At 36.4% G+C, this 22,465-nt stretch overlaps 1 protein-coding gene across 1 annotated transcript in view; it reads left to right on the top strand.

The window, feature by feature from the left end:
- LOC137930640 (protein outspread-like) overlaps nucleotides 1-22,465 on the top strand; it is a 316,015-nt gene that overhangs the window by 276,560 nt on the left and 16,990 nt on the right. The window contains exons 4-6 of the mRNA XM_068773956.1: nucleotides 14,264-14,452; nucleotides 20,139-20,211; nucleotides 20,683-20,847. Of these exons, the coding sequence (XP_068630057.1) occupies nucleotides 14,264-14,452; nucleotides 20,139-20,211; nucleotides 20,683-20,847 (427 nt within the window). The remainder of the gene's footprint in view (nucleotides 1-14,263; nucleotides 14,453-20,138; nucleotides 20,212-20,682; nucleotides 20,848-22,465) is intronic.

The raw sequence follows: 22,465 nt of genomic DNA, 5'->3' as shown, positions 1-22,465 counted from the left end.
CGTAGAAAGTCCACTGGTGGACATAAGCCTGCCCAATAGGACCGATTAAAAATGGCCTTGATCCAGTGTCATATGACGTAAGAAGATCATCTGTCCAGATAGTGGGCGTACGTCTTACGCTGCGCTTGTTGGTCTGTGATCTCCACTCCAGAACCTTAAGGCTTCCGCGGCCACCTGTACCTGTTCTGCGCACTATGTGCCCACTTTCACTTCTACACGCCAATCTGATGATCTATGTCATTTATGTCTTTCTTCTATGTATCTCTCCAGACAATTGTATGTAACAGAAGACAATGTACTCTTTGAACGTACCCCACGTAACCTACCTATAGAATTTACCAGAAAAAAAATAATATTACGTATATATATCTATCAGAGGCATATATGTTTTTACACGTGATGTTCAAAAGCAAAACAAATTTAACCTGCCAGCACGGTACGGTTCAATAACCTCACCGGACGTAGCCACTGGCGGTGAAATCCTCTGCCATTATATATTGTTTCGCTATATTTTTTTGGCCAAACTAATTAAATATGTAATCCATGAAATGGAGCTAACAATGTAGAGAAAATAACTATGAAGCTTCTATTGTGTTAAATTCTTGATTACCGGTAATTTAATGCACTAGTTGACTGCGCCTGCGGCAGTTGAGCCGTTGGTCAGACTATGATGTCAAAGAACTGAACTTAATTGACAGTATGAGTCTTTACATTAATAAATTTTAATTGGGAATGGGCGTTCGAAAGTGATCGAAGAACAGCCTGTGTCGAGGCTCCTCCAGGAGTCCGCAGGCTATGCTTAAATGAGGTCTTTAGTTAGACGCCCTCGTCCTGCCACCTCAAACCAAGTGGCATTTGCATATTCTCCAGATTTTAGCAGTAAAATGCTCGTCAAAAACTTAAAACGGGAGATTGCGTTTAATAGAATAAAGTAATTAATTTTTAAAAACTACAAAAAATCAATATCGTGATATAGCATAAGTATTTCTAGCAAAGGAAAATAATCTGAACACAAAAGGTTATCCGTTTTCATTCTCCGGATTATTTAACCATCTTAGATATTTAGCTTTTTCCCATTCTAAAATGCTTCGATTTTCAAAACCAATATCAATTGTGTTGTATTATATTAAAACTAAAACTTTTCAAAAGAGCGTCTCATTGACAAATTCAATTTATCGTAAGATTTTTCCAGCGATTTCCTTATAGTAAGTGATTTTAGGCAGTTCATCAGAGAAAGACTCTCGCCCCACTGTCGACTTAATTAAAATACCGAAAGTTTATTATATTATATATAAGAGTTACAATTAAATTTTATAGGATATCTCGTCCTCACTACAGACTTTCACGGCCGTGTCTAATTCGAAATATGTACACAATTATTAATCTAACAATATAAATAGCTGATATATTTGTTTCGATAGATTAATCGATATTATTCAGATGACTGCGAGGCAACGAAATAATAATACCATAATTCTATATGTTTAGTATCTATTACACAACTATTGATATATCGTGCCAATAGGTATGTCATCGCTTTTATTTTGTGAGCATCGATATATAATTAGGTTTAACTGTATTGCAAATGTATAGGGCGAGATGCGCACGCGCCGGAAGTGTCGGGAGGCCGTAGCAAACAATGCTCTATTGTGACAGTAATTACCCCGGACTCGAACCGGCGACATCGTTGTGTGCCCCACTTTTGTAACCCTCGATAATATCCTGTTGAAGTGATCTAAAGTCCCTTGTACACTATACTTCTGCTATAGCTTAGACTAATTGGATTTCAGTTAAAATTACATAATTTGCTTACTATACATATCCCTAAGTACTTCTTTTAAAATTCAAGAAAAAAAGAAGTTTATCGAAATAAATTGGTTAAAAATCCGATCGCCCACATTCTTTAAGAAGCTAGTTACTAAAACTAAATAACCAATTGTAAATATGACCTATACGCGGTGATATATAAACTTTAATCCCGTGAAAAATATTTGACTAACGCAAGCATATAAAGCAAAGCAGCAAAATGTATTTACATTACACTTCTAGACAAGTCAGTATCAAGTAATTGTGTCATATATAAATCAAAACATAATTGGGTTTTACATTAGCCAAAGTCCTTAAAAGAAAACCGCAGTAAACACTTAAGACGTCTTTCATAAGAGTTGTCTAGATTTGCGGAAGATTTGTGTAAGATTGCTATTTGGATTGTAAATAGTAAATATATATATATATATATATATATATATATATATATATATATATATATATATATGCCAAATTCTTCGACCAAAATTTCAAAATATTTCACAATGTTACAGTACTTATCTTTCGTCTTACACCATTGTATTGAGGTTCTAGTTCTTCTCTAAAGAGAGAATTAGCAGAGGTAGGTGTCTCTTATTGAAATAACTGAGTTTAATCTTGAGTTAAGTGTTAAACAGTTCAAAGCCCAAGGAATACACAGGATGATTCGTTATAAATATAAAAGCTTCAAAATGGTGAATGCATAGCCCATTTTCTTTCAACCAATGTATGAGACATCATGTTCAAGAATCGTTATCAAAATTCAGGTTACTGAATATTAAAATCAACTACTACAAGAAGTTTTTGGACTGTAGCATTCCAATAGAAAAATAAATTAATGTAACATATTTCACGGTGACAATTTTTTAATAGGCTTATTGGAACTTGACGTATAAGTTTTAAATCTTTTGCTGACAAATGAGCTGTAATTATATGTATGTATGTATATATATATTAACAGTTGTAAAAATTTTACACCTATAACCAATTATCCTGTATAACAGATCTTACTGGACTCGTATTGCGACCCATCCGTTGGTAATTGTTAATATAAGAAGGCTGTCGCTGTGTTGACAATCTTGACTCATGAAGTCTATTGTACAGGTTCCCTTACGCGCTGCGCTCCATCACGTTGTCCCATTACAATACAATAAGCGATCAGCTCAAACATAATGTGAAGAGCTTCACCAGCGCCGGGACTTATTGCGTCGGCTTTTAATTGGTCGCGCATTGTATGGGGACGCTTTTACCCATTCAATGTTGCGTCTTCGACATGATTTCGATTAAAAAAAGTTTAAATTGAAACATGTAAATGTTAATTTTAAAACAGCTGAATATTTATTCAGATCTATGCCTCTGGTGAAATGACGTCGACTTTCATTTATAGTACTGACTATACATTATGAAGGCCCGAAGAATAAAGAGCCTGATTTGATAGAAACTAAAACAAAATTGAACTACCTAATAAAGACTTCTTTATATTCAGAGCTCTCCGAATGTTCTACTTTTAACGTGAATTTAAAGCGTGGTCCTTACCAAAGAAATTCTTACTTCAATTTTCGGAATACATTTTTGAATTTGATTTCGAAAATTATTAATCTGTCGTTAGCGAAAATTAAATATTTTTAATTACACCTCTTCCAACAAAAATCCAATAAGATTGTTTTAATCTTCGATTATAATCAAAGCGTTAATATACAGATGTGATTGCGCGCAAGTCTGCTTTAATTTATCTCTATCTGTGTAAATCTCATAGTCTGATAAGAGAAAGTTATGTTATAAACATTCAGCTGTTCCTATAAATTGTCTTTTATACCGGTACACATTAGCGTTTGCTACCATGTTTCTCCTTTATAATTTATTTGTGCAACAATTATATTTTAAGTGCAGTAACATGGAAAAATCTAGTTTTATTCAATGGAACATGATCAATATTATTCTTCTTCTATTTCTTTCCAGCATCCACAAAGATCGTCATGATGACTAGTCCTTCCGCAACCTTAAATGTCGTCGGTCCATATATTGATAGGCCTGCACATGCCGCGTCTATCGGCACGAGGTCGCCACTCGTGAACCTTCTGGCTCCAACGGCCAATGTTAGGTGTGCCTCTCCCATCCATATAACTTCGTCAAATGACAATATATAATTACTTCCTACCGTCCGTTACGTAAACGGCGAACAGCGTGGGCGAACCGAGGTAGGATCAGTATCCTTCCTTAGATTGCCGGACCACTCGGTACGCTGTCCTCCATACTTAACTCCTCATTCAGTACACTTCAGTAACACTGTCTAGACATACTTAGGCGCGCTAGCCGCGAGTTCTGCCGGCCGACTGGGTCGCGCTGGGTTTGTGTCCTCGAGGGCTGGCTGGGTGAGCCCCGCTGCTACTATCTCGCGGCCACTACCAGTGAGACTTCCTCGTCTTCCCGCCGAGTACTGATACGGGTTCGGAAACTCGAATCCTTTAATTTTATATAGTTCACGGACCCCTCCGTTCCGTGAACTCGTTTTCGATGAAGCTATAAAAGCCACAAGGCTAACAGCAAAAACATCACATGAGACAATAGACAATATATAACAATTGTTCAATAAATGTAATTAACTGTTAGTAAATAATAATATTTTTTTAAATTTTAAAATAATAAAGCTATATTTCAGACCCATGATCCATATAAATAAATAATATAATGAAATTAAAAATAATTTAATAAAAAACCTATGATCGTTAGGCAGCTACTCCTACTTATCGTCGATTATATTGTCGTCACCATCAGCCTGTCAGTCTTACTCAAAAAATTAAATACTTATACATGGAACCACTTGACATAAATGAGATAGGCTTTCTATGTTTATTTTAAAATTGACGTTGGATGTTTGGTTTCCAGCTTCCAAACTGAAGCGTTGCAATGGCATGGGGACCAAAAAGATATCCAACAATGATGTAGACAGCTCTTATGCTTATATATAACTTTAGTACACTACTTTAAATTAAGTTCTGTGGTAATAAATATAAAATTAAGCAATGGATATAAGCATGCGTAGTTCGCTAAATTATTTCGTATCTGGAGCAAGTAATATATCATTATACAGAATTTAAATTAGCGGCTTACATATGGAGCGTGTGGAACTGCTTGTTAACGTAACGTTTATTATATTCGCAATATTTGATTAATCGAATGTCTTTATTACGTGAACAGCGTTCCTGGTGTGTAATTTAGTGCTAATATTTGCTTTATGCAACTGACTTGATCAAACGAACGAAATAACGCACGCTCGGTTTAACATTTCGTTGTAAAATCTCGGATGACAGTGCGGCGTTTTCGAAAGCAATAAAAAATTTAAAGAGGCTGCTATAAGCCGCAATGAAACGCGTACATGTTTATTTCATCGTATAAAAAAATAGAAAGTAATGTATTGTCCCGCTTATCGCTGAAAGAGGTAGACAGTGTACCGAATTTAAATCGGAATTTTCAAGTGGACGGTAGCGACGGGAGTGGGCAAAAAGAAGCGAATGACAGCTGTACTGTGGGGTCGCGGATTCGACCCCCGGCTGCGTCAATACCCAGCCCCAAACAAAAAACTTTAACAATTTCGTATATTATTTCTTAAAACCTATGCTCAAAATATCTCTTCGAGGATCAAGGATGAGAAGATCCGTAGACAAACAAAAGTAACGGACATAGTCAAGATAATTTGAATATAGGAAGTGACTGTAGGCACGTCTCATAGCGCACAGAATAGGTGGTAGTTTTGGTCAGGTCTTGAGTTCCTGAGTATATACCACGGACCGGCAAACTCGCACGAAGAGTTAGAAGACTCTGGATGCATGCGGCTTCCAATCGAAACCAATGGAAGAATATGAAGTAGGCCTATGCCCCAGCAGTGGGCATCCTACAGCTGAACTGATGATAATTTCTGTTTGATAAGTCACACATATAAATACTTAAATACCACTACCCACAATGCTATTTGACAACATGACAAAATTTGCACAAGGGTTATTGACTATTTCTGAAGGCGAACATTTTCCTATGTTATAGCCACACTACTAAAACATATACCCGAAGTTTAGATCAAAAATATATAACAGAAACATTTACTTAATGATATAGAGCTATTAATTTTTTGTAGAATATGCTAAAATAAATTTAAATTGTAAAAGTAATTTAGCTTACTGTAAAAATAATATAGAAATAGTAATGCTCAACATCTCGAAACAGTACAGGGTACTAATAAGTTTAAATTCTTATTGAATGAAAGACAAAAAATATTATGTACCAAAATGACTATGACTAAATAAACACTTTCTTTTAAATCTAGCCTCAACTACACTGTGATCACACAGCAAACTTGTGACAGCCATTTCATCGCGGACATCGATTATGATGCCTTCATAATTCCACGTTGTGTAAGAATTGAGAAGTGATTGTAGCTGACATATATTATTGGATTGATATTAATTATTTATCTAGAATAAACTTATGAATATGGAAACTTGCACGATTACATTCAATCTATAAATGGAAATTAATATAAGCTAAGAATGCTTCTATCCTCTAATCTTTAATGTATTAAAAATGTTTCAATACCAACTACATAATGCATGTAAGTTACTCGTATAAGCAATACATATTATACAGGTAACTAGGTATATTTGTACACGCGATGCTGTGTGCATATATTTAAAAATTAGAACAAAAAGACAGTTTTGGTACCTCAAACATAAACTGATAGAAAAATAATCAATTTTTCCAAAACCTTCCCGACGATAAACCTAAAATCTACCAAACATTCACAACATTTAAATGTGTAGCTTTTGAATCTTTTGAGTATTAGTAGTATTATCATTCATTTCTTTAAAAAATTTTCTTGCAACCATTTACGTATGTGAAGAATACCGAAAGAGTGTTATTTTTTTGAAACTAGAAAAAATTTAACTCCAATATAATGGTATCCTCTATTTGAAGTTAAAGCTAGGAGGGTTCCGAACGCACGATGAAAAGAACCCACAACAAACTCAGGCAGGTTTCTTTGTGTGATCACCTTCACATGTATCTATTTATGAATAATATAGGTACATGTATGCAGATGTATTAATTTACTCTGTAGTTTATGTTGTAACCAGAAAGTGTTGGTTTTACCATTTTCAACGCAATTTCTACATTTTTTTTCTCTACAAGAACCTTCCTGGTTCTTTAACGAAAATGTGGAAAGTGTGTCACTTTAGACGAAGTCTAATACAAAGAGATATGATTAGCATGTTGTTAATCAATGATTATATCGTTTGTAGAATAACCGAGGATCATACACCATCTAAATTGCTATATCACCATGTCAATTTCCCCCAAAGATCGCTACAAATATATACTAGTAGTAAATGGTCAAAAAAGATATCGACCATCGGTTCCAAGTCAAGCTCGGTTCAGAGCGACTCGCCTTTATTTTCGCTGTTTGGCCGGCCCACTTGTGACCGCGTAAATCAGTTAAACAACTTTATCAGCGTGGTCCGCTCTACGCGCTAAGTTATTATGACGGCCGGTAACTTTAAGTTTCAACAGTCATAGTACTTTAATGACTCGTTAACTTGACTTTCTATATTTGTTATCGAGACAAAACACAACAAAACAAAACACACACTACACAACAAAACACAAAATACTGTTGAAACTAAATATTAACATAACATTTCTTTAAGTTGCATTACATGGATACACAGAACGATTTGTTACATGTGTAAATGCTTTAAAGGGATGAATGTATAACTCAATTATCAGCAAAAAGCTTTTAGACGTATTTATGATCACCTGTATAAAGATATTACTTTGAAATTAGTTACATCAATTTATTTTTTCTTTTTTAAATTCAAAGGCCAATGACTTCACAAAAAGATACTTTTACATTTACACCAATAGCATTTATCTTAAAAATACGGTGGCATTTTTTTTCAACATCCAGACTTTGTGTATATGCTTTTATATTTCCATATTTTACGTTGAACTCAAGCCAGACAATGGTGCATATTTAACAAAAAAAAAATCCAAAAGTTGTAACAGGAAAAAAAATTACAAATACCGAAGTCCGCGTTGATCTGATCGTAATTTACAATACCTTGAATCATAATGTGATAAAATTTTTGTCGATTTCCAAGAAACAATATTACAAACAGACAAGGTATTACGTCGCAGGTTTTTATGGTAAACTTGGCGTAGTTAAATATATTTCTTCAACTGCGTATAGACTGGGATATAACGAACTTATTATTAATAAATCTAATACGTCATATTTACAAAAAGAAGAAATTTTTCTAGCTTTTGCGATCTTACATCTCTGTCCGTTCTCCGGTGAAAAATAGATTTAATTCTGTCAACTTAGTCTTGATATACCTCAACAACGATTTATCGTAGTCTTAGAGACATAGCTCGAAGATTTCTTCGTGCCATGTCTCTAAGACGACTGCGACTTCAGACGAGTAGTTTGCCCACTGGGGCGGAACACATCGCTCGTGCAACCGCTGGCCGTTGTAGGCGAAAGATTCTTGAGTGGCGACTACGAAACGGGAGACGCGGCGTGGGTAAACACTCCCTCCCCCCAGAAGGGAACCGATAACATAGTAAAAGCCGCGGGAATTTGCTGAAAGCAGGCAGCGTAAGACCAATCATCGAGGCGATCTTTGGAGAAGGCCTAAGCCTTGCTGCAGGCGTCCATTGGCGGAAAAGAAGAAGAGACCAGAGGTCGAAAATGATTGAAAACAATTACTTTTGGTTGTGAGGAATATTATATTTCTTTAAATAAACAATGATGTGTACTTCAGAAATATATCATTACATATGTACAGGATTAAGATCTATTTGTTATATGATGATAAAATTCCTGAAAAACGTGTTAACAAAAGGCATCAACGATGACACAGCACAATCGAAGTTAAACTACCAGATAATTACGTCCGCGCATCGGATAAGATGCTTTACATCTTATCTCACCGATACTTATCTATCCCACCTGTGCGTGAGCCGTGGGCGACGGCTAACTGTCCCGCGCCGTAACGGGTTCGAAGCCGCGATAAAGAAATAGATGATAATTAAACGAAAGAATATTAAATTTCGTCCGGAATTCCAAATTAGTCTCTGTGGGGGCCGTGTTCAATTATATATATCTTAGTGTTGAAATATCCAGTTACTTTTATATAATTTGTAATTGTATATATTTGTAATATTGTAATGTCGTTTTAGCCTATAAATTCCCACTGCAACACATAGGCCTACCTCAAATATCTATAGGTGATACGTCATATTTGCTACGCTATATTGAAGAGAACGCTGTTGCCCATCTTCTGGATACTTGTTTCTAAGCGGTGGCAACCCTATATATTTAATGCAGAAAGAGTGAATTATATGACATTGTATTCCGGGAATCGAAACCGCGATCTACGCTTGTTGTCTCAGTCCTCTGCCGCTGGGCTACCACTGCTATATTCTTTTTCATTATTAAATAAAGTAGCTCATTTAAATGATCAACTTTGTTTATATTAATCGTTGATTAATATTGTCTGTATTAATAAATTCTTTGACTTATTTCATATATTGATACTATGTAAATAAATTTGAAGACAAAAAAGCGTCACTTAATACTATTTACTTTTTGCTCTAGAAAAAAAATTAAATGTCATAATCTCAGTTTTGATATTCTAAGAGACAGATGGTAGGCTTTATTTATTAAATTATAGTACATTAACAGCTTTCATAGAACTGTAAAATGCGCAACGACGCTCGCTGCAAACCGGACCCAGATTATATCAAACAACAAAATTTCTCATACCAAAACTATAAACACCCTCCAAAGCAATAAAAACATAAATGTAATACTTCCATTTACATAATTTTCAAATAAAATACTAGCAGTGCTGTTAGCGTGTGTTAAATATTCTAACTAAAGTTTAAATGGAGAACGTTAACCGATATAGATGGTTATTCAATGACAGTAATTAATAAAAAAATGTACTGAAATAAATAAGTTGGACAGCACCTGGTGTTCAATACTCTAGTGTTCCAAGTCTTGCATGCAACCATAAAGAATTGGTTAACAATTAGAAAATTACTTATTTTGTTAATTTTAAGCGCAGAGCTAACGAACCGTCTTGTGCCACAGCTATCAGGCAGTTAAACTTGGCAAAGGTCTCTCGCAAAACTTGTCAGCTTCCAATTGCTTATAAAGCCGAGATTATCTGCCTCCCTTGGATTGGAACCTAGAAAATGTATAGAGGCATCGATAGTCCAAGCTAAAGTTTTCTCTCGAGGGCCCTTGCATAGAGCGTCCGTCCTTAATCCTGAAAAATAGTGAAGGCCCGAGTCAAGACTCCCGAGAAAGCTCTCAAGTTTAATTTAAAGTTGTAAGACATGAGTTTTTGTTCGCCCATCGCCCCATCTGGCTAATTGACGTCTTCCATTGCATCCAAACCAACTTGAGAAATCTTAATAACTCTGCTAATTAATCCCTAATGAAAAATTAAAATACAAACAATTTATTATTCATATTCGTAAAGCAGTTAGCAGCTGGATCGGAAACATAAAATTCCCCAAAACAAACCCAAACAGTTTAAATTCGTCCATCTGAATACATAAGTGATATTTATTTCGACATAAACTAACATTAAAAACTTCCAGTTATAGTTAATTAGCACTAAAACAAGTTCGTAAAAATTAACATCTCCGCAGCAGTGGTCACAAAGCGAGCCCGGCACCCGGCAGAGCAACGATTTGCATCCGAGACGGGACTGCAATAAACGTAAACGCTCAAATAACCAACGTTGACGCGTTGCGTTCTAACGGTGTGCGCATGGTGACAGAAAAAGCGTGGCGGTTGGCGGGAAACGGAGAATTTTTTTTTCTCTATTAATAATACCAAAGAAATCGTTGTGACATAATACGTGCCCTACCAGCAGGAACTTTTTACCAGAAACTTTTACTAAGCATGATTCTTATTTAAAATGCATTACCTCGTCCGTCATGTTTTAAGTAAAGCTAGAGTAATTAGGAGGAGAAAAAACATTTCTTTTCTAATTTATTGAAGCACAATCACATTAAATACACGCAATTGATTTGTAACTCGATCCTTAACATGATTCCGTCCGATATACGTGATAACCACTGTTTGCACTTTATAATTGAAGAGAAAAATACATGATGTATAATAAAATTAAAGAAAAATACACAAACTAATAAAGAAAGGCTTGAAATGAAAGCTTGTACGCTTTTACAATCTAGAATATTTATTTATATTTTAATATGTCATAAGATTACTTTTAAAAGTATTTTTTTCTCTGATAATATGTTGATGAAAATACAAATAAAAGTCATATTCATGTGACAGGACCAACAGGTTTTATTGCGGGTCTGTGAATTGTCGCTGAAACACTAAAGATATTTATCTATGAATTTCCTCGAGTAAATCGTAATGTTATGAGTGTTATCAGCAACGGGCCCGCCGCCGCACGCGGCGCTCGCCACGCCGCTCGCGGCATAACGGTTACATAAAACGGGCAGTTATAAATAGAGGTTTGCATATTTAATTTAACAGCTTACAAGCGCCGAGTCCCGATAAACAATGATTAGTGCTGGTACCGGTCCCAGAGCAGCTTAACTCCTGGGCCGAGGGGACCTGGCGCACAACCACGCCTTATCTCCAACGCATATTTCATCCGGCGATAAACACCAAGAATAAATATCCGACTCTTTTAATCAAAAATTAATCATACTTTTATCCGATCGTATCATTCATATCACAATCATTCATTATAAAATCACTAATGGGCTATTGTTTTATAGGTGAAACTCAGTTATGGAACGCAATTTTTTGTTAGAGATTTTGTCTATCATGAGATTTTATCTCATGAAAATTAACAAATAAAAATGCTCAAAATGTCAAAAAATAGATAAAATATTGTAAAGAAAAATTTAAACTACTATATAATTAAAATTAATTAAATCAATACCTCAATACTCGTGTGTAGGATTTTTAAGTGCTAAAACAGCTCGGGAATTTTTCTAACCGGTATATTACAAAGGTTTATAAAACTAATCATAGTTTCAATTTGAACGCGACCACCCTCATAACATAATTTTAAGTTAAAGATAATAATATAGTACCCATATAAAAGTTATATTATAGTACCTATTAAACCGTACTTTTCGAGCGGTTTTGTCTTGACTGAATCTATGATCATGAATTATGTAAAGTGGAAGACGATATGAAAAAGTTTTCCAATTCAGCAGCACTGTTATATGTAAATCATGATAAAGTCAATATAACATACCGTTTAGTATCTTTACGTAAGTCACGTACCGAGTCCGACCTATAAACACATCGTCTGAAAAAAGCTGCCGTCTTCCTGGATACAACTGTAAAGAATTCCTTTCATTCGTTCCCATTGAATTGCTATCTCCGCTTATCCCGTTCCATCGGGAATTATGTGAGCCGAATGACCGCGCAACGGGACCCATTACGTAACCATAGCGCTCAATTACTATGCATGCACCAATTGTACTGTCTTAATGCAATTCCCGCAACAATGTCGAATTACATTGCCTGCTGCTATGAGCGGACGTGGACTCTGACGTTTTGTTTAATTCAAAACGCGCATTGTATGGTGATTGCTATATGTCTCCATTTCTTTTAACAGCCGTCAAATTAGGCCATTTACGGAGGAGACAGCGAAAGTCTTTATAAATCTTGTTATCTCCGAAACGTCTTGTTGTCGAAACTCGATCGATAAATTTCGATTAAGCGTTCGTGTGGGGCGTTCGTTAATTTAAATTGATCAACTCGAACTGGGCTTGCGTACGCGCAGCATTTTTTTCACATATTCGAACCGCTTGTGGCGGTTCGTTATCTAGTACCATCAGATTACAATAAAAACTATTTCCTTGATTAAATATATCATTTAATCGAGCAATACAAGCTTTACTGATAAGGGCGTAACTTAGGATCAAAAGTATGTGACCCTATTGTCAACAAGTGTGTATTGTTCACGAACGGAGAGTAAAGTCTTCCAAGATCCCCTTTCGAGAACCCTTACGCCCAGTTATTTTATGCATATCGGCTAAGGTGATCTAGGAACTAAGCGATTTCCCAATCAGGTTAAATATTGAATGTAACAGCTGGATCCGGAGCTCCTCATAATGCTGTTCAAATTAGACTTTGGCTAGAGGAGATTTTGGCTGAAATTGTAAATGCCGTCAGGAGAGCTGCATATGAAATATGCAATTCCCAATCGACCATTTCTCTGTTATCCCAATATCGTGAATAAATACTATGTTGATGATACAAACATAATTGAGCGATCGATTGGTGGAATTGAACTTTAAATGTTATTAGTTTGAAAAAAAATATATCTTTAGTGCGTCATCGATAATGTTTTTTTTTATTTAAAAAGCTACTCGGTTTTATCCATAAACTGTTACATTATACAAATAACCACATAGAGATTGATGTCGACGGATTTGATGATTACAGGTTTCAATAGTGGTACAGTTATGGCATGACAGTTACAGTTGGCCGTGATAAGAGAGTCTGCCGTATCATTACGGGTAACAGCGCCCGCCCCGGCCCGTGCGCCGGCGTCTAACTGCGTCATTTGCATACCGCTGATAAATGCACCGGCGCCGGAGCCCCCGAGGTCAAGTTCACGGGGCCTCAAGGCCGGCCCTGGCTGTCCTCATACGGCCACTAGAGGTCACCCGTTCCTATCCGGATTTCTCTTTTTGCTGGTTTAAAGACGACTCGACAAGCTTATAAATATTGACATTTAAATTTGACCTTAAAGAAACAATCTCTATTATTATTTTTGTAAACATACGCTGATATCTTGTTTGTATTGGACATGACGCCAACTTAGATCAGCTTGGCCAGACGGGATTTACCACGAGAACTCGGACCCCTTACGCTGATATCATCTATATTATCATCATGTCAATAATTATAAAAATATGTTAATAACTCTCAAGTTCTAGAAGTAAAGAGCGCGATTACAGAGGTGCAATCCTCACTTCTCCCGAATGGATCACCTACCTCTGAAGATTGGTCGGATGGTAGTGCCTTGAAACAGCAGGCACTCTCCATCAGTGACACCTACCAGCTAAACAAGCTTTCTTTGTATTAAACTCTTAGATAACTCAGAAACAGTAAATATGGTGCATTGATTGTCTTGGGACAGTGATCGATGCAAAATGAATATTTATTCATAGAGCCATTATTACGAATATATTTAGCACTGAAACTACACTCTCAAGCTACTTAAGTCTTAGTTTAAGTAACAATAAATTATGTAAAATTTGAATTCATACTTTCAAAACTAAAATGTTTATTTATAATATTCTGATTACATCCATAATTTCAGTAGTTATTTCACAAATTAAACATAAGTAATAAAACAATAAATCACATTTTCTATTTCTTTTGCAGCCAGACACAGTCCCACAAGCCAGCGTGGATATGACGACGGTTCTGGAGGTGAGCGAGGCTGACAGCGTGACGGGGCATGCCCACAGCCTCGCCATCACAGCGCCCGAACGCGTGACCTTCGTCAAGGGCACAAGCAGAGAGGAAGCAAGATGGTGGGCCGATATCCTCAGCATGTATCCTAGGAGTAAGGTTAGTGTTTCGAGTATATATTTATATTTTAATTTAAAAAGTTATCTTAAGAATTAACATCACAACTGTGTCAGCTAATAGATGATCACTGCAAGGCTTCGGCTTGAGAGATCGTGACGATAACAGGGCTTACGCTACCCGCATCTAGTGACTTCCCACAAACCAACTATATCGTGGGCCCACCTATGGGATGCCAACTCACACCGCGTCTACCAGCACGTGGCGCGCGGCTTGTGGAAAATCATACTTAACAAATATATAGACATGAACTGCAGTCTGAAATTATCTTAATTTTTAAGCCGATAACTGCAGGAATGGCCTCCTTTATATATTTCTAATAAGACCAATTGAAAGCGACTTACATTTAGCATCAGTGCGTAATTTACATATAAATTAAATTTTTAAATAAAACAAAGTCCACTAAGCTTTTTGGTCACTTGAACAGACGCTCCTTGGACTGTCCTGGTTTGGACTATAACTCAAGACACGTTGAGCATTCCGAATCATGAGTGCTAGGTACTAACGATTCTACCTCTGGGTATTATCGATTGATAATACTTGTGTAGATTTAGGGTAACCATCCATCGTTCTTAAATATGTTATTAAACAATTACAAGAAACAGTTCGTGTAGTAAAGTAATGAAATTGAGAAGTCAATAAAACTAAACTAAAATTTCGATATTTAAGAGATTGTCGGACGGTAAAAGATCGGTCAAGCTGTGTTGAATCAACGGAGCGTTCAGTCGCAACTGTGCCCCCCGTCGCGTTTAGTAGTTGACACTAAACAGCGGCGTCTGTTCGGGGAATAAAATGCTGACGTGTTTTAGACTCCGCTGGAAGTTATCACCTCTATCTTGGTTTTGTAATATCACTGATGATATACAAGCCTTCTTTCAGAGATATGGTACTCTACCCTCGAGTGCCAATTGATGGAAGTAACATATGTTTTTGATTGTTTAAATAATAAGCCGATTTCTTTGCAATCACATTCACTATAAGTTTGTACGTATCGAGTCGAACAAAAGACCTGCGATCCTTAGATGAACAGCTTTATTTGTATACAACGGCTAGAAGTACGGTAGTATACCTCCTTCTTACTCCATATCTCTCACTGCTGGGGATCAAAACCCTTTTTGGAAAGTTTCTCGCGCACTATATCACGCTATCTGTACCAGTCTTCGGCGGTACGTATTGGTTCGGTTACTGTGATATCGTGATTAGAGTCTGATCGGACCAACTCATTAGCCTGCTCCCTTGTGGTCGCCGTAGTTCCACTTCCGGTGGTCACGTTTTTATAAGTTGTCATCGCCTTTCCTGACTGTATGTTCGACTAACTGATAAAATTCACGTTGTGAATATAGTGAAAGCGTATACGGACATTCTGAGTTCAATCGCTGTCGATTCGTTGCTTCTATGGGCAGTATACAGAATTAAGTAAGAAAAAGACCAATATTTAGCCACTTCCGCACATGCAGTGGTAGTCGTGCAATAAAATGCACCGCCCGCCATCCCGCTGATAAATGCGTATGCGGCAAACAATGCGAATCACACAACCGCCACCGCCAAATTACTCAACACGTGTTTCACCCCTCTACGGGGCATCTTCAGGAGTTATGTTACACCGATTAGTGCCAAACACAGAGTAGAGTATACAGAATTCGCAACCATCGGACAATTTTTCTTGAGGTCCAAATCTCAGCCCCATATATGTGGAGTAAATCAACATGGTGACAAGCCTTTTCTTAGTCTAGGTGGAGTATATGGTATATTCGAAGGCCTAAAAGAATACAATTTCTTTTTTGAAACGTATCACAACTGAGTAAAGGCCATATTTGTTTCGTCGCAAAGTGTACCAAAATAAGGAAATGACCTGTTTAGACTGCAAAAGTGGCTACCAATGACGTCAGCAGGTGTCTGTGCGAGGTAAAGATGTACATGGGCGTCCCGCAACCCGATATGCGAGACGTAATGCGAGATGCCACGTCCTCGCCGCCGGCCTTGCGACGGTCGCGCGCACTGCACGCGCTATGCTCTGCCGTCTTTTGTTATACAATTAATTTATACAAGTAGTTTACTTATATGTGTAAAAGCTAGAAAAGGGTGAATGTATGTTGATATTTTTTATTAGAATTTAGTTTTTTTTTTAATTGACATATCCTGGAACAAGAGATCAATTTGAGAAAGAAATGTTCCTTAGTATATCAATAGTATTAATCAAAATTTGACACCCAGACTCATTATCCATAAAGTCTCGTATTTACATTTACGTAAAAACCTAATTTTTAATGAATCGCGCTGTGTAGTATAGAAATAAGTCATCGACACTCCGCGTCTTTCTCTTTTGCTATCAAACATTAGTATGCGCAAGCGCATTCCATATGTGGATCATATCATTCCATTAATGGTTTAAGGAGATATTGAAACGGATGAATGTTTCTTTCCTTCAAAACCAGTTTAAAAGGACGTTTATGTAAATAATATTTGCAAAATACTATTAAATAAACGTAATGACGCATATTTAGTCATTTTCATCTCCAAAATTATTTATATTTTTTTCTAAACTTGACTGGTATAGAATGAACCTTGCGTAGAATATAATTTACTTAAAGATATATAGATATTGCGCATGTAGAGTGATTATTAATATGAAAATTTTAAAGAGACCTATAACCACAATCTGCATAAAGCTATCACACTGAATTATGTATTAATATTTTTAGATTGAAATGCGGCTAACCTAGGCTTCAGGCAGTACGAACTCTACAGGAACAAACAGTAAACAATTATTAACTTTAATGTTTAACTAATTCGAATTCCGATAACGCTTTTTCTTACGTTACAATATCATTACGTTAGGTTTATACATTCAACGTTCATTCAATAATATTTAAACTAAAGATATCACTAACATACAGTTTGTTTATAAAAAATAGTTGTAACCTGGCATTGGAGAGAGAATCCTATATACGGAAACAAGAGGTTACTGGAGACTCGGTGATGTATGTATTAAGTTGTCTTACCCTATTCATAACCAGAGGATAGCGCGGTTTTTGCCCAGCATGCGGAAACTATGGCGTCGCTCGCATACCGCGCCCGGAGCACAACGCCGTGCCCTTAAATAGAGGATGAGGAAATGTGGTAGAAACTCTACTACCAATTAGCGGACGCCGGCGATCTTGACTGATTTGAACTTGGCGGCTTCATTAAGATTCCTCCCGCGTTCCGTTTTGAACAAACTTTAATTAATTTGTTTTGATATCATTTAATTACATTTTTCTATTCTACAAAGAATGTTTGGTTATAGGTGTGAAAGCATTCAAGGTATATAGCACATTAGTCAAAAAACGCTTTAACACTTTTATACCTGTTTCTAATCACCTGTATAAAGAGATCACTATTAAATATTTTACATTGTTATTTTTTCTATTGGAATGCAGGACTCGATAGTAAACAATAATTTACTTTAATATGTAGTAATCCGAATTTTAACAGGGCTTTTTATCATGTTATGTTATATTTTTGGTTGTACCGTCGATTTTTGAATATGGATTATCGGATAATAATTGGCAGTAAATTTCTTTGTATAGCTAGAAACTATTACTACGCGTAAAAGTTAGATAAAGTTTAGATCCAATAAAATCGTAGGTCTAAGTATAAAACTGATTTTCTTACATCCGTTCACTTCGGTCGTCTTGTTTTTACATTTATTTCATTACAACTATTCTCAATCATATAACATGTACCGTAATAAAATTTAAACATAAAAAAACAAGACAATGACATTCTATCTAACAGCCCCAATTTGTGATTTAACACGCCCGCAGAATACCGCTTCGCGCGAGCGAATAGTGGTAAAGGATGATGGAGATGCAATTATTTATATTAAATATCATAAAAGGCATGTTTTGCGCCGGCATTTTTGGCATGTAAATAAAAAAAAATGCCGAGTTCAACGCCCCCGACGGATCTAATCAAATCTATCTCGTGGTAACGGTGCCCCGGCGCCGGTACAGTTCGATTTTGTTTTATGTTTTGCTCGATTAATTTCACGACGCCGGATCGGTCACGTAGAAGCCGTAACCGTCGGCGCTGGCCGCCGCTTACGAATTAACGCCGACGTTAGCATTGGCTGACCTAGCTTAAGTCCAGCTTCCAAGCGCAGGACGCCCGCTATTTACGCAGGTAATTGATGGTTATATGAGCATCGAGATATTTTTAACTATCATTATATTCGAACAGTGTTTCTACGCTCATTTAGAGTGGTACCAGTGGTACATGTAAGCGGAGAACACGCGGTCCTAATAGGGGTGCAAGAAAATTGATCCTTTCAGAATTGCGCTTAATGCAAAGGTTTTTAGGAGGTTAACATTTATAACACCAACCTGATGCACCATCAGGTATAACTAAAGAAAAAAGTGCGATTGAATTCTATCTCAATAATCTCAACGATTATTTTTATTACTACATAAGTTAATACAGTTTACATTTTTAAACATTATTATATCGCCTAACATTTGCATAATTTTTAAAAATTTACCATTACATAAATTAACGAAAGGACAACAAACGAATAATAAGTATTTAGTAATAAGATATTTTACTTCTTCGTTTTTAATTTATTAATTTACTTTTGTGTTCACTCTATAAATGTGCCATTAGTTCTAGTTGTAAAAATCGAAAAAATCTAAATATTGCTTCTTTAAGGGAGTTTCCGTTAATAATCCTCCAGTAGCAAAAGAGATAATAAAGTACTGATAGAACAAGAGACTTGTGGAATTTAAAAATAACAAACAAAGTACAACGCGGCACGTGAAGCGATATGGCGTAGACGTCAATTAATCCATTAGGGTCGGCAGCATCGACAAATATCGTCCGGCGCGCGCCCGCCAGCGAGTTATGTGCTTTCGAACAATTAAACGCGTGGGTTTCTAATCGTATTTTCACATCGTTACTCCTACCTTCACAACTTGAACCTTATTGCCATAGACTTAAAACTTATTTTAAATAGTAAGCGCCTGTAATTCAGGCCTACATTAGAACTACCTGCATAGTAATGTCGGTGACTGTACATTTACGTTATAAGCACGCGCCGTGAAGCTATGACGCGGAGTGGCACTGGAATATTTGGAATTGTCCAACGTTGTCTGAATGGTAGCACGTGATGTATCAAATCATTATACGTAATGTTTTAGCGCTCCTGGGTCTTATAGTGGATGGTGACTCGAAAGACCGAACTTGTACTATCGCATTGATGATATGTGATTTGGGCGGCGTAAGTCGCGATTTCACTGACTTTTTGTATGAACTTTGATATGAAATATTGCCGATGATGAACCCATTATATACTATCAAATCATTAGTTTCGACTAATTAAAAAATCATTAGTGGATAGGCTACATATCTCGCAGTACTGATGGGGGCTTAACTTTCTGGAGTGCAGACCTCAGACCGCAGCAGTCTTATTAGAGATTTAAGGGGAATACCCATGCCTAACAATGGAAGTCCTACGACTAGAATGATGGTGATTATGATAAAAAACGTATAAAATAATTTACTCCCTATTAGCTGCCAGCGATTAGCGAACTCTTCTGAACATCTGTGTGTCTTTCATTAAATTTTTGTACCTCAAGGACTCCCTCAATTTGACCAATTGAACATCAGTATTGAAACTAATTTGTTTGTGCAGGGTCGACACAAACGCAACGCCACATTTCCCGGCGGGCAGACAGGAAGCCTCCTACAGTCTTCGACAACGAGAAGTATGTATATTTTTATATTAGGTACTATTTGCACACTCAGTACTATCCAAGGTTATTATGAAGTTAAAGGAGAGATAATCATAACTTTTTTATTTAATATTTAATAAAAGCTTACAGACTTTGAACAATAAGACAAATTTAGTTAAATCAAAATATTTAATAGAGAATTAGGCATATAGGGCACAGGTGTTTTAAATTACAATATGGTTAGTATAGGAAATAATTTTTTTTAATTATTTCCTCGCAATAATTTTTTGTTAGTACAAAAATGTTTCCTATTTAAAGTATAAGAAACATTCAACAATATGTATAATATACTAATTTTCTCGAGTTATTCGAACCGTTGTTAAGTTTCACATATAGCAACAAATATAGCGACACGTTATTGGTTTTAAGTCGACGAATAGACGACTTGGATTCTTTTAAACCATACAATTTGATACGTTTGTTGACTGGAGATGTTCTTTGCAGAGTACTCTGCAGATGCTTCGACCCTACGCGACGCGGCGGACGGCTGCAGCACCACCAGGCCGCGGTACTGCACCGGCGGCACCACCACGTGGCCCGGGCCACGGGTGCAGCCGCCGCAGCCAGAGATCGCCAGCATCACAACACCCACCAACATTGACACCAAAGGTGAGTTACGTCAACTGGATTGCAACCAAAATTTTTAATTTTTTCTTTTTCTTTCTTATTTTTACCCAAAAGTTTTCCCGCTCTATTAAATCTTGGATTTATTGAGCTGCTGCAAGGCACCCAATCTTTTGCATAGACAATGAGCGACCAAGTTTTCTAAAATCTTCTCAAAGGCCACGGGATAGATCATCGTTCTTTATCCATTACTTCTGCCTACTATAATCAGTTTGTCTTGTTGTCTTCGTGCAATTTGGCCAAAAGTGTTCGTTCATACCACATTGTTGTGAGTCCGGTTTATTTTAATATGTACAAAACTTTACAATACTAAGACAAAAGCCGCCTATCTGGCTCACACTTCCATTCATCCTCAAATCGATATCGTCATATAATGAAACCTCTCAATCTAATGAATCATATAACTGCCAAAGCTCCCTCGGCGGCCTTCAAACTTACTAAGTGTCTTTATCATTCTACCAACTCAAATCCAATGGAACTCCAGATCCAGTTGTCCAAAAACAGCTATAACGCAAGCCAAAAACACAAGACTATTACTTGAATAACTCTAATGTCAAATCAATAAAAAGAACATTATACATTTCAGATCGTTTAAAGTGATGACTTGTTTGCTACATGAGATGAATGAAATAATTAATAAAGCTACCTTATAGTGACATCGTTTAACTTAAAGCTGCCAATGATCATAGTATACCTGGGAATTGTACCACCTACATTGCGTTATAAAGAGTTTTGGAACATAGCGCGGTTAGGCCGTGACGTTGGCCCATATTTTAAACGGGCATGCATCTGATATGGCGCGCTTTCGTCACGCGAGCGATTCACTTCCCACATCACAGGGCGCCTGTGCAAAATTTGCATTACAAATTTCAACTTATAACTCATTTCTATAATGCACTAGCTTATTGAACGACTAACAAGCTAATTTATGATCTAACACTCACGCAAGATAAGCGATAATCGCGCGGAGAGGCGCAAGATGCCATCGACCATCACGTCATGTATTCTATAATTCTTAAGAGAATTTACATCCGTCAACCTTGGTCTGATTTTGCAAGGAGAAACCATACAATTTGCCATGGTTATACGTTTCGCCGTGTGCACTATACTCAGATACACGTGCTTTAACAAACCCTGTTAAGTTTTCTTTATTTTATTCTGTTGTACAAGCCCTGCTTAATAGATAATTTTAGAGACAGAACTATATTTACTCGGTTTTGAAATTATCAAAAATCGTTAATCACAAAACTGTGTACTCTATTATTAGTCGTGTGTGTATTTATAATGGAGCGAGAAGCCTAATTTGAAATACAATACCAAAAAAATGAAGTCATAGTAATTTAATTACGAATGTAATTCTGCCTTGGTGGTACATTTGTTAGTGGTAGTTTGTTACATAGTGAGTGTTTTAGGTTCGTTTTCGGTTCTATTATTTCTATATAAATAAGTGTAATTTACTAGCAGTGGTAGGCTAAGCACACTTTAATATTACAAAGGGTAGACAAAGTAATGAAATATATATATACAAATAAATATTTCTCGACAAAAGAAGCACATGCTAGATGCAAGATATGCACGATAATACGAAAGCGATAGTACGTGT

This window comes from Battus philenor, unplaced genomic scaffold (assembly GCF_028537555.1).
Source record: "Battus philenor isolate CCGP_79_NKW_IND1 unplaced genomic scaffold, ilBatPhil1.0.hap1 SCAF_6, whole genome shotgun sequence".
Taxonomy (NCBI): Eukaryota; Metazoa; Arthropoda; class Insecta; order Lepidoptera; family Papilionidae; genus Battus; species Battus philenor.
This window is presented reverse-complemented; position numbering and strand designations above follow the sequence as displayed.